Here is a 13,140-nt window from a genome sequence, read left to right on the forward strand (position 1 = left end):
CATTAAGTAGCTGTTTGAAAGATGTCAAGGGAACCTTTAGAAGCATTTCTGTCAGTGTTCGGCACTCATACCTATGCCCTCTCTCTTTCTAAGTGTCTCTTAAGCACAACTTCTGGTTGACTGTAGGAGTAATTGTTAGCGACTACATGTGCCATTTACATTCACTGGATTGCATTTAAGCACGTATGCATTGGCCATGCTCAGTACCCACCCATTCCCTTACCAAGACTGTAATTTCTCCACAGTATGAAAGGCTCTGCACAGTTGCTGAGCAAATGCTGAATGTTAAGAGTTAGTGCTTTGGCTCTCAGCACTACTTTCAGCAATGCTCAGCAGCCTCTAGGACTTGTCTTTTTGCTGGACTACACCAATAAAACAAAAAAAAAGGCTTGATTTAAGGATCATCTGATGTATTGAACTCACTGTGTTGTGATTAAGGACTGTAGCACATAGAATATTCTATCAGAAGGTCTTGAAATAGTTGTTGAACTTGGATATCTCATATACAAAAGTACATGGGCACAACGAGTGAAAGCAGCCAAGGCATCCTTAACTTAAAATTTCAATTCTGAGTTGATTTATGTCATATCGTTAGTGCTTTGAGAGAGATTTAATATGTTATATATAATTTGAGTTCTCATCCATACGTTTTTTCTTTTCTGAAAATATCAGCCTTATTGTCAGTTGCGCATAGTTACTTTTAAAAAGCCTTAAAGATGGTCTTAAATATCATATATGGTAACATTTCCTTTGAATGTAACTATTATTAATACATACTTTTAAAGTGTAGTTTTTCTGTAATTTCCTTCTGTTCATTGTTTTGCAGTTTCAAAAATAGTTTAGAAGTAAGCCGTTATATTTTGTATTTGTATTGAAGAGTATTTTGATGAGATAGCAACCATGATGCAGACTTCTTTGATTGAAGGTTTGCATCCACAACTGGTCAGTTCAGTCTGTAGTCTAGGAGTACTCTTGGATTTCTCGCTGATGCTGAGCTTTCACATCACAATGGCTGTGAGATTCTGTCCCATCCTGGCAGGTGAAGACCTGGCCTCAGTTATTCATGCATCCATTACCTTTCAGCTGGACTACAGCAATGCAATATGCCTGGGCATGAAACCGTCAGCACTTAGGAAATGCCAACAAGTACAAAACATTGCAGCATGTCTCCTCAGCAACACAGGCTACATTGAGCACATTGCACCTGCCCTATGCTCTCTACACTGACTTCCCATAGAATTTTGAATCAAGGTCAATGTCTTGGTCCTTATCTTCAAAGCTCTCCATGGCCGGGGCCCAGGATACCTAAAAGACTGCTTAAAGCTCCTGGATTAAAACAACTTTGCTCCTCTGACACAATAGAACTCTCAACAGTAAGAGTAAAGCTCATCTGTGTGGGAGACAGGACCTTCTCTTGGGGTTGTCACAGACTCTGGAAATAATCCCCCAGTAACTAAGGACTATCACAAACCTCACCTGCATCCACTCCAAGTGCAATGTGCATTTCTTTGACCTTGCCTTCTCTAACATAAAGACACATAGCAACAGGTATGTCTAAGAAAACAATAACATCCTACAAAACCAGGGCACACCATTCCACACGCTTCTTCCTCTGGGAAGTGAATGAGAGAGCGAACAATACATAACAGATGTATGGTCACCTGGCTTAACACACTGCTGGAAGGCACTTGGATACTATGGTGACGAGTGCAGTATGAAGGCTTGTATATATTTACTATGCAGAATATCTAAATGATCTATAAGAATGAGTGAAATGAGAATTCTCCTGTTTAAGGAAGACCATGGTGACATCCTGGAGGAAATCACACAAACTGTACCAAGTATTGTTAGAATTTTGCAGAAGAAGCTGTATTCCTTTTAAATAAAAAGGCTATTTTGTTCACAGTAGAGTTCCTTCTTTTTGTCCTGTGACCTCTATTGAAATCAAATACTTGTCTCAATAGTTCTGTAACAGCCCTACCATGAATTTCTCTAACAGCTGAATGAAGGATGCACTAAAAAAAAAAAAGTCTTCTGGCATTGAATTGAAATTCAGATGTTGAAGTTTCACTCTCTAAAATGGGATTCTCCCTTCTCAACATGCACACTGCTTGAGTCTCAGTGTGGAAATCTATGGGCATTTAGGAAATGCTCCATAGTCTACAGCTTACAGTTATTATTACTTTGTCCTCTAGTATATAATTACTTTTAACCTATCCCTTGGATCAAGTAATGGGAAAGGATGTATATGTTCAATAACTTAATATAATGCACTGATGATTGTGACACCTGACTGCATCACAGATAAAAACCAAACATTTGTAATTCAGAAAGGAAAAAAGCCTGCTCAGAATAAACAGTTTGTGATGAATTTGAGTTAGCTATTCTGGCAAGTGGTAATTCATACTTACTGGATAGTGTTGGCATCCTTTTGTCTGCGAGAGGTAGTGGGAATTGCAGTCTATGATGTAGATGGTTTGCAATGTCTCAGGTGACTGAATAATCCAATCTGAGATTTGCACGATCTTTGCCAGTTATTGGAAATGTATGTATCTTGGTTGGGAGCTGCTTGCTTCCTACGGGATCTTTTATCTTCCAGCTGTAGGAGCCAGCTTCTGTCATAGACTTTGATACTCTGATGGAGATGATGGAGCCTCTTGTTACGATCACTTGCCAAGATTTCCCATTGGTCAGGATCAATTCCAAATTCCTTCATATCTCACTTGCATGTGTCTTTATAGTGAAGCTTGGGACATCCTGCTGTTCTTGTTTCCTCTGATAGCTCCCCGTATAGCATGTCCTTGGGTATCTGTCCATCTTCCAACCTACTCAGATGGACCAGCCAGCGCGGTCGTCTTTGCTTGAACAGGGCTGCCACAATTGTTAAATTTGCCCTTTGAATAACCTCTGCGTTGGTGACTGTATCTTGCAATTTGGTGTTGAGTATGCGGTGTAAACAATGTAGGTGGAAACTGTTTAATCTTTTCTCCTGATGAGCATATGTTGTTCATGTTTCCCCACCATACATGAGAGTGCTGAGGACGCAAGCTTGGTACACTAGCATTTTGGTTTTGATGCTAAGCTTTGAGTTGTTCCATGCTCTTTTAGTTAGTCTGCTAAATGTGGTGGTAGCCTTTCCAATGCAAACATTTAGTTCTTCATCCAGTGACAAGTTGGTGGTAACTGTAAAACCTACATAGCTGATCTTTTGGATTACTTCTAGCTGGTTTGCATTTAAGGTAATTGAAGGATCTTGTGGAACCCTCTGTCCTAACACAACCGTTATATTGACGGTGAGAGCAAATGCCTGACAAGCACTTGAAAGGCGGTTCATGAGTTCTTGTAGTAGATTTCCATTATGGGCTATGAGAGCAGCATCATCAGCCAATAGAAGTTCCCTGGTTAGCACCTTTTTAATTTTGGTCTTTGACTTAAGTCGGGAGAGGTTGAAGAGTTTCCGATCTGATGTTGTGTGGAGATACACTCCATCTTTCATGTCCTTAAACACACAATTCAAGAAGATTCGAAAGAGTGTAGGGGCAAGAACACATCCTTGCTTCACTCTGCGTTTCATCTCAGAGCTGTCCGAAATGGACTCGCCAAACTGGACAGTTATTCTCATGTTGTTGTGGAATGAATGTATAAGACTTAACAGGGTTGATGGGCATCCTATCTTTCCTAGTATTGCAAATAGACTGGCTCTGCTGACTGTGTCAAATGCTTTGATTAGGCCCACAAAGGTGATGTACAATGCTCTCTATGCAGAGAGCAAAACTGACTTACTGGGAGACTTGTGAATTATACCCTTTACAACTTAACTCTATAACAACTTTGGTAAAGTTAGTGATTATCCTTTAAAGTTATCTGGTGTTTGATTGACAACCAGTTTTTCATCCTCTTCAACTATAGTAGGACTTGGTCTATATAGAATTTGGCTTGCACATGTAAAAATGCCTACCCAGGAAAGCTTCTCTCAGGCACAGATCGTCTCTGTATTTAGCACATTAGTGAAATAGAGTTGCACTAAGATAGAGGGAGCGACAGCAAAGATAGAGGTAGATAACTAATCACAGGTATACAGATTGGGTTGGGAGCTTGCATAAAAAAAACAGTGTACAATGTCTTTGTCTTCCCAAGAAAACAAACTATGTAAATGTCATGGAAATAAGGGAAAACCTAAATTCAGTAGAGAAGTTCAGAAATCTGATATATTTTAAATGATAGGGTTTTGCCAGAGAGTAAAACCCACTACCAGCAAGGAAGAATAGTTGGGATAATCTGTCCAATGAATAGGGTGAATCCTGTAAGACTCTTCCAGTTGTCATATATCCGATGAGGAGATATTCCAGCACATAGCTGACCTGCTTTCAAATACACAATTGAGTGGACAATCATAAAAGAATCTTTCACAACACAAAATCAAATTGGTAGAGGTAAATCTTCATTGCTTGAAATCATAATTTGTATCTGCACTGATTCCTGTGATACATTGGATAGGGAGGGAAGTTTCTCTTATGCTTTGTCCCACTTAAATAATACACTGAAAGTAATGTGGGAGCAAATATAAAGAAATCTGGCCCTCCGCATAAATGTTAGAGTTCTCTTTTATGTGTAGACAATACAATTACACAGAGCTAGTGCATATGTAAACAGTTTAACTGTATCAGAATGCATTATGTGGCTCTAATTTAACTGAACCTCATTCACCGTATAATTTTCTTGATTTAAAAAAAAGATAAGGTAAGAGAGTGAAATGACACATTTGAAAATTCCATATTGCTTAACTGCACCCTCTGAAAATCATCTTATCTTATTACAATATTGTATCTCATAGGCTCTTAATGGGTTTTTCATTTCAGGAGGATGTAGCTGCAGAGAGGAGAAAGCAAACTGTAGTAGAGCAAGTGATGGTGGATCAGTTATCTAGGTAAGAGAATATACAAAGTATAATTACAAGTTAACACTGTAGAAGAATCAACTATCTGAAAGTGTGCCCTACCTTGTGAAGGAAGTATTGTATTGTTTTGTTTTATTTTTTTAAAATTTGTGAACATTCTTTAAATTCTTTAATTTTTTTGTAATACTTATGGGATGAAAATAATCAGCCTTCTAATTTTAAATGCCATAAGTATGATGTAAGTATCTCTCAGAAGAATTAAGATTTATTAACACTTGCACCCTAATTTTAAGTAAAAACAACAAGGAGTCCTTGTGGCACCTTAGAGATTAACAGATTTATTTGGGCGTAAGCTTTTGTGGGCTAGAACCCATTTCATTGGATGCATGGAGTGAAATACAGGAGCAGGTATAAATACATGAAAGGTTGGATGGTTGCTTTACCAAGTGTGAGGTCAGTCTAACGAGTTAAATCAATTACCAGCAGGATACCAAGGGAGGAAAAATAACGTTTGAAGTGGTAAGAGTGTGGCCCATTACAGACAGTTGACAAGAAGTTGTGACAGGTTTCAGAGTAGCAGCCGTGTTAGTCTGTATCCACAAAAAGAACAGGAGTACTTGTGGCACCTTAGAGACTAACCAATTTATTAAACCATAAGCTTTCGTGGGCTACAGCCCATTTCATCGGATGCATGTGAAGGTGTGAGTAACAGTAGGGAGAAATTAGGATTGGGGAAATTAAGTTGAGGTTTTGTAATGAGCCAACCACTCCCAGTCTCTGTTCAGGCCTAATCTGATGGTATCCAGTTTGCAAATTTATTCCAGTTCTGCAGCTTCATGTTGGAGTCTGTTTGTTTTTGAAGTTTTTTTGTTGAAGAGTTGCCACTTTTAGGTCTGTTATTGAGTGACCAGAGAGATTGAAGTGTTCTCCTACTGGTTTTTGAATATTATGATTCCTGTCAGATTTGTGTCCATTTATTCTTTTGCGTAGAGACTGTGCGGTTTGGCCAGTGTACATGGCAAAGGGGCATTGCTGGCACACGATGGCATATATCACATTGGTAGATGTGGATTGGTAGATCCAACGTGATATATGCCATCATGTGCCAGCAGTGCCCCTTTGCCATGTACATTGGCCAAACCGGACAGTCTCTACTCTGAAACCTAATTTTAAGTGTTTTACAGTACACTCTTGAGAGCTAATTGCATGCTTTTCTGCAAAATATATTGGTGCCTTTTGTAATACATTATACTTCTTTAGTGCCTTTCTTCTGAGAATCTCAAATTTTTAAAACAGTAATGAATTAATCAGCACAACACTCCTTTGAAGTAAGACAATATTGTTCCAGTTTTACAGAGTTGGCTCTGAGAGATTGAGTTGGCCAATGTCCCACAACTAGGCAGTTAACACCCATGAGTTGGCAGGTCTTTGGAGCACTTTAGACATCATTTCAGTGCCTTGAAGGAGGAAGGGTCTTGTGCTTTTGTTTGGTGACCCTCACCCAGCAGTATAAGTAACAGCACTGACTGTCTCTGGAAAGAACCAGAGGAAAGTGATAGAGCCTTTGCAGGGGACAGAGGGAATGAAAATAACTTTGTGCTGCTTCAGATTGCAAAATACATTCTAATTTTTTTTCTTATTTAAAAGTATATGTGATGAAACACAATAAGATGTGCACTAATGGACCATTCTTGCATTTCTTTGTGCTTGAAGTAACTGATTAGGCTTATTTTCCTTAATATATCTTAGGTATGCACAAATAATGCCAGCCTGTGAAGTATGATTATATTACCCTAGCATTTACAAGACTTAGAACAAAAGTGATCTACAAATTTATAAAAAGAAAAGGAGGACTTGTGGCACCTTAGAGACTAACAAATTTATTTGAGCATAAGCTTTCGTGAGTTACAGCTCACTTCATCGGATGCATGCAGTGGAAAATACAGTGGGGAGATTTATATGCACAGAGAACATGAAACAGTGGGTGTTACCATACACACTGTAAGGAGAGTGATCAGGTAAGGTGAGCTATTACCAGCAGGAGAGCGGGGGGGGGGCTGTGGGGGGTGGAACCTCTTGTAGTGATAATCAAGGTGGGCCATTTCCAACAGTTGACAAGAACGTCTGAGGAACAGCGGCGGGGGGAGGAATAAACATGGGGAAATAGGCTTGAATAAAGATTGGGAGTGGATGGGTCATTACACAAAGTAAAACTAAGTTAATTGTATCCAGTTTGCAAATTAATTCCAATTCAGCAGTGTCTCGTTGGAGTCTGTTTTGAAGTTTTTTTGTTGAAGAATTGCCACTTTTAGGTCATTAAGGATCTACAACCTATCTTGAAGGACGACTCATCACTCTCATAGATCTTGGGAGACATGCCAGTCCTTGCCTACAGACAGGCCCCCAACCTGAAGCAAATATTCAACAGCAACCACACAACAGAACCACTAACCCAGGAACCTATCCTTGCAACAAAGCCCATTGCCAACTGTGCCCACATATCTATTCAGGGGACACCATCATAGGGTCTAATCACATCAGCCACACTATCAGAGGCTCGTTCACCTGCACATCTACCAATGTGATATATGGTCAAACTGGACAGTCTCTACGTAAAAGAATAAATGGATACAAATCAGATGTCAAGAATTATAACATTCAAAAACCAGTTGGAGAACACTTCACTCTCTTTGGTCACTCGATTACAGACCTGAAAGTGGCAATTCTTCAACAAAAAAACTTCAAAAACAGACTCCAACGAGAGACTGCTGAATTGGAATTAATTTGCAAACTGGATACAATTAACTTAGGCTTGAATAAAGATTGGGAGTGGATGGGTCATTACACAAAGTAAAACTATTTCCCCATGTTTATCCCCCCTCTGTTCCTCAGATGTTCTTGTCAACTGTTGGAAATGACCCACCTTGATTATCACTACAAAAGGTGTCCTGTCCTTTTCCCCGCCCCGCCCCCGCCCCCAGCTTTCCTACTGGTAATAGCTCGCCTTAACTGATCACTCTCCTTACAGTGTGTATGGTAACACCCATTGTTTCATATTCTCTGTGTATATAAATCTCCCCACTGTATTTTCCACTGAATGCATCCAATGAAGTGAGCTGTAGCTCACGAAAGCTTATGCTCAAATAAATTTGTTAGTCTCTAAGGTGCCACAAGTCCTCCTTTTCTTTTTGAGGATACAGTCTAACACGGCTGCTACTCTGAAACCTACAAATTTATATTTACCATAGAGCAATGGTTCTCAAACTTATTTGATTGCGCCCCACTTCTTTGTGTCTGTAGTAGTTTACAGCCCCCGCCCAAACACATACACCGATAAAAAATAATCAACATGCAACTCTCACTAAACATTTGAAAACAGTAAGGTATTTAGTCAAACAGAGCCAGTGATCCATTGTAATAAGAGCAAAAGCAAAACTGTGATTGTGGTCGATGCTTACAATTAAATGTGCACACCGTGTTGCAGCAAACAGATTAATGTACAGATGGCAGTGATTTTGTATAATACTATGCAAATTTAACAGAAATCTGTCAAAATACACAGAACCATCTAGAGTCAAATGCACAGCACCACCTGAGGACCTGATATGTCTGGAGGAAATCAGCTTTGCTAACTATTAATTACTGTGGGTAAAATGTGCTCAGTAGCTCCTCCCCCCCCAACCTTCTCATGCCCCCCGGAATACATTCTGCGTACACACACCCGGGAGAGGTGCCCCTGAGTTTGAGAACCTCTGCCATAGAGTAATGTTTTTTGTTTCCTTTTTTCGGTGAGGGCTGTAATAAGTGACCCAGAGCAAAGTACAAATATCGGTACTTACCAGAGAGATCGGACCTTTGCAGATCTTGGGACAGCACCATTACGCTTTAGAAAAAGAACATTACATGAAACAAAGTAAGGGTTTTTTTGTTTTTTTGTGGTGGTGGTTTGGGATTTTTTTGAGCTACAGGCTTATAGCCCTAATTTCAACCGGTCGTAACTTTAGCAAAACCTATTCCTTTCAGGCTGAAACTTTTCGTGCTTGGTCTGTTTTGTTTTCTTTCTCTTTTTTCTTTTGCAGAGTGTAGTAAAGTTTGTTCCATCCAGTTTTAGAGGTGCAAAAACAAGATCAAGTACTCAAGTTCTCTGAGTACTGCCTGTATGATCTTCGTTATGGGTACTTTGTATGCCTGGGATAAAACAGGTTGGAACTTTCTAGATAGCAGTGTCTGTGTTTCACACACATCTTACATGTGTCCTCGTGCTCAAAAGGGTGCACAGCTCCAACTTTTCATTTACTTCTGACTGCTGTAGGAAGTGAGCAGGAGCTCAATGCTAGCTCCATCAGCCCCACTTCATGGAAAGGTTGGGATTTTTACTTATATATGTAGTCTTGGAGGTATGATATTTAGTATTAGTTATTGCTACACTTTAAAAGGTTTTCTTTCTTTTTGGGTCTCTTTAGTTGGTTTTGGTTTTAGGCCTCCATTAAGCCTTCCTCATGCCATTTTATGTATTTTATCCATTACTATGGCTAATCCAACAGCTTCAAGCCATGCCTTCCTGCAGTGGCACTGTGGCTGTCACAGATAAATGTGCTTTTTCTGCCTCAGGGAATGTTGTTTTCCTGATGATTCTTTGAGTGTAAAGATTTACCAAAAGCACATGTAGAATGTGGAAGAACCATCTTAAACTTATGTGGGTATTATCCCATAGTACAGATCTTCTAGAGCAGAGTTTTCAAAGCTTTTAAAAGCTGGACAGCTGCCCTCTCGTCCTCCCAGGCAACTGTGCAGGCTTTTAACAATCCATGGCACCTCTTAACTTACACATCTTTGTGTGTCCCCTCTCCCCTACACCCAACACACTTCAGGAAGTGCTGATGTACATAGTTCCTCTCTATTCTTACATGTTTTGATGACCAGTGAAATAGTTGACATTTAAAATATTGTCACTGCTATCTGAGTTAACACCAATTCTGCACCAGTTGCATTCAAGTACTCAATATAATTGTAAGAGACTTACTTTCTTTTAAAAAAAAAAATGAAAGCTGTGATTTGGGGAGCAATTTTAAAGTTTTGCTCCAGCCCCCCTCGGAAAGTCTCAGTGCTCCCCACGGGGTATGCCTCTACTTGAGTAAAATTGATCTAGAGAAATTGAAACTGATGTTGACTAGACATTCTGCTACTATGGTGATGAGAACAAAATAAGTTCCTAACTATATAGAGAGGTTCTGAAGTTGTTCTGAGTCAGGAATCAGCAGCCAAATGATTTCCATGCTGAAGAGCAGTTCAATAGTAAGGACTGATTAAGTCACCCTTTCTGGTTCAGAGGCTGAGTGTTAAGCCATTCCCCAGGGGCTCTTCAATCTTACACTTGCATATCCTGAAATCCAGCATTGTAAGTTCACATTCAGCTCCAGTATTGAATGCCACTTCAGTGCTGAGATAAAGTAGAAGGTTTGTTAAGTTTTCTGAGTATTGCTTTTCCAGCATTGGTTTTCCTCAAGAGAGAGCCAAGGAAAATGAGGAAAAAGAGTCAACAGATTTGTAACTCTTCTTAGCACATCTAAATAACTGTGATGGGATGTCCACCCCATGTAGGTCTGACCGGGGTTAAGGTGGCCAGTTAACTGCCCAGGCTGCACCTGGAGGAGGAGCCAGGGTGCAGAGAACTAAATAATTGCAAGCAGGCCCACTTGTGCAGGAACAGGCGGGGCCTGTAAAGCCAGGTAGGGGGCTACAGATGACAGCTGCTGAGAAAGGGCAGTCACTCCCTGGGAAGAAGGAGGAATGCTTGGGAGCTGCTGGGCAAGGCTTCAGGAAGACAGGCAGCAGTCACTTTCTGGGAAGAAGGAGGAAGCTTTTGAGCTGGTACACCCAGAGAAAGAAGGAGAACCAGGGTGTAGGAAGCAGTCCAGGAGCAGTGAGGCCAGAGAGAGGGAGCCCAGAACTGCTGAGCTGATGGTCCCTGGACTGAAACCCGGAGAAGAGGGCAGACCCAGGTTCCCCTACCAGCTGCTGAGTGTGTGGCATAGAACTGAGGCAGTGAATGAGAAGACTGCTTAACACTGTGATGGACTGTATCCCGGAATAGGGAATGCTGAGTGATCTAGCTGGAGGGCTAAGTCACAAAGGAGGTGCTGTGGGTCCTGGAGCGAGAGGAGCTGCAGACCAGAGTCAGAGTGACAGCGTGCAAACTGTGGGCTGAGGCGCCAGATCTGCATTGAGTGGAGCACCCCGTAACAGTAACATTGACCCCAAAGATATCCAAACTTGCTCTCCCTGAATTCCAGCTTTTTCATCTGCTTTATGACTTAGCTGGGAAGGGTAACCTGGATCAACTCATAACTAGGTTACCACAATCCAGGTTTATTGGTAGTTCTAGAAATGGTTGATATTTAATGCAAAATTTTACATTTTTGGAATATATCTGTTGATAAATGTCTTGAATTCTTTTAACAGAATAAGGACCAGATCAGCATTAACGGAAAATGTGCTTTCTAATAAGTTACGCTTTGATGGCAGAATTCTATCAAGGTAATCATAAATGTCATAGAACTCCTTTTTAAATCTGTGAGTAACAAATTATTTTCTTTTGCATATTGGAATAATTGCAATACATTACACATCTGTTGAGAAGTATGTGCTTATAATATGTACATTAGAGCCCTGCATGGGTCTAGTATAGAGACGTGTAGAGACTTGCAGCGAGACTGGGATCTCGCAGGTCCCACAGAACCCGCTGCCATAATAGCAGGAGTGGATGGGAGCGAGATTAAAAATAGTCCCATGCAGGGCTCTATTGTACATTACACAGATATGTGTAATTTTAATTTTCTTAAGGGGCTGTTATATGCTGACATAGTTTAGAACAGCCCTGAGGCTCATTTGACCCAAGAATCGGTTATATAAAGGACTCCTTTCAGAGTCTTTTGCTGCAGCCAGTGCTTTCAGGATGCAGCTGAGCATTCAGCCATTTGTTTCAGAGATCATGATGAACATAGCTGGTCCTAATACATGTAATCTGTCGGTTGAGTTGTGAAAACGCTGTCTGCATGTGCTGCACACCTGATTATGGAAGGCATTTTAGACAAATAGCCTAAAATTGAACTTAGATACTGGAACCACGCGCTAGATTGAACAATATTTCAAATTAAGCTAAAGCAATCAAAACCAGTAATATTCTTAAAATAATGATTATAATAATATTGTAGGGCATTTGCCATTGAACTGCTGCTGAAGATGTATATTTCAAAATAGTGATATAGTCATCCCATTTCAGTTTGAAATAGATTACATTAAACACAAAACTCTAATGCTGCTTTTCAATTACCATTGTAGGAACGGGCGTGATGCTTGCAGAGAGCTGATTGGATTCTTTTTTATGTATGACACATCTCTTACTGTATATGAATATCGACAATTTGGAAAAAATAGGTAGGTTAAATAAATGTTAAAAATTCTCAAGAAAAAATTCTCCAGAATATATCCAGAAGAATTTACTTTCAAGTTTAATTATTTAAACTTATTTTAAATTATCTCATAGAACAAATGCCCTACCTTTCATTCAGAAAGGAGTTTATAGTCATCAGCATGGACAAAGAAAAGGACAACAATATGATCTTAGTGACTTTTATGTTGTAAGTATTTTTCTGTTGAAAATATATCAACTCTGCTGATGATTTGGAAATGCCACTTGGCTTGTTTGAATTCTGGCCTGAAGCAAGGACTCTAATCTAGCATTCAAGCGACTGATCCAAAGTATGCTGCAGTCAGTGGAAGTCTTTCCACTAACTTCAGCTTGCTTTGGTTGAGGCCCTAAGTCTTAAGGAGTCTGCACTAGAGGTGGTCAGGAATTTTCGACTAACTCATTTTTCGTTGGAAAATGCCAATTTGTCACAACCAAAACTTTTTGTGGAAACATGTCAATTTCAATGAAAGTTTATTTGAAACTGATTCCTCAGGTTAGGATGGAATGTTCAGCGAGATCGACCCCCAGAATAGCCAATAGCCCAATGGTTAGGGCACTCAGCTGTGATGTGGGAGACTCAGGTTTAGGTCTCTGCTCCAAATCAGGCAGAGCAGGGGCTTGAACTGGGGTTTCGCATATCCCAGATGAGAGCTCTAACCAATGGGTTACTATTCTGCGGTGGATGCTCTTTTTTTTTTTTTTTTTTTTTTGCCAAAATTGTGAAAGGTTTTTGTTTTTCGTATTGTGAAACAGCAAATGCATTGAAATCTTA

General features: G+C 40.0%; 1 protein-coding gene across 11 annotated transcripts in view; it reads left to right on the plus strand.

Annotated features, from left to right (window-relative positions):
* Positions 1 to 13,140, plus strand: part of CAPS2 (calcyphosine 2) — a 59,321-nt gene that overhangs the window by 23,040 nt on the left and 23,141 nt on the right. For 9 of the 11 annotated variants that reach the window (XR_006291306.1, XM_043547653.1, XM_043547647.1 and 6 more), the window contains 5 exons: positions 4,860 to 4,927; positions 8,691 to 8,810; positions 11,360 to 11,434; positions 12,239 to 12,334; positions 12,444 to 12,537. Coding sequence is in view for 10 of the 11 variants with exons in the window: in XM_043547653.1 (XP_043403588.1) it covers positions 4,860 to 4,927; positions 8,691 to 8,810; positions 11,360 to 11,434; positions 12,239 to 12,334; positions 12,444 to 12,537 (453 nt within the window). In the remaining variant the exon portion in view is untranslated. The remainder of the gene's footprint in view (positions 1 to 4,859; positions 4,928 to 8,690; positions 8,811 to 11,359; positions 11,435 to 12,238; positions 12,335 to 12,443; positions 12,538 to 13,140) is intronic. The other 2 variants (XM_043547650.1, XM_043547660.1) reach the window with 1 other exon arrangement.

Source organism: Chelonia mydas, chromosome 1 (assembly GCF_015237465.2).
Source record: "Chelonia mydas isolate rCheMyd1 chromosome 1, rCheMyd1.pri.v2, whole genome shotgun sequence".
Lineage (NCBI taxonomy): Eukaryota > Metazoa > Chordata > Testudines > Cheloniidae > Chelonia > Chelonia mydas.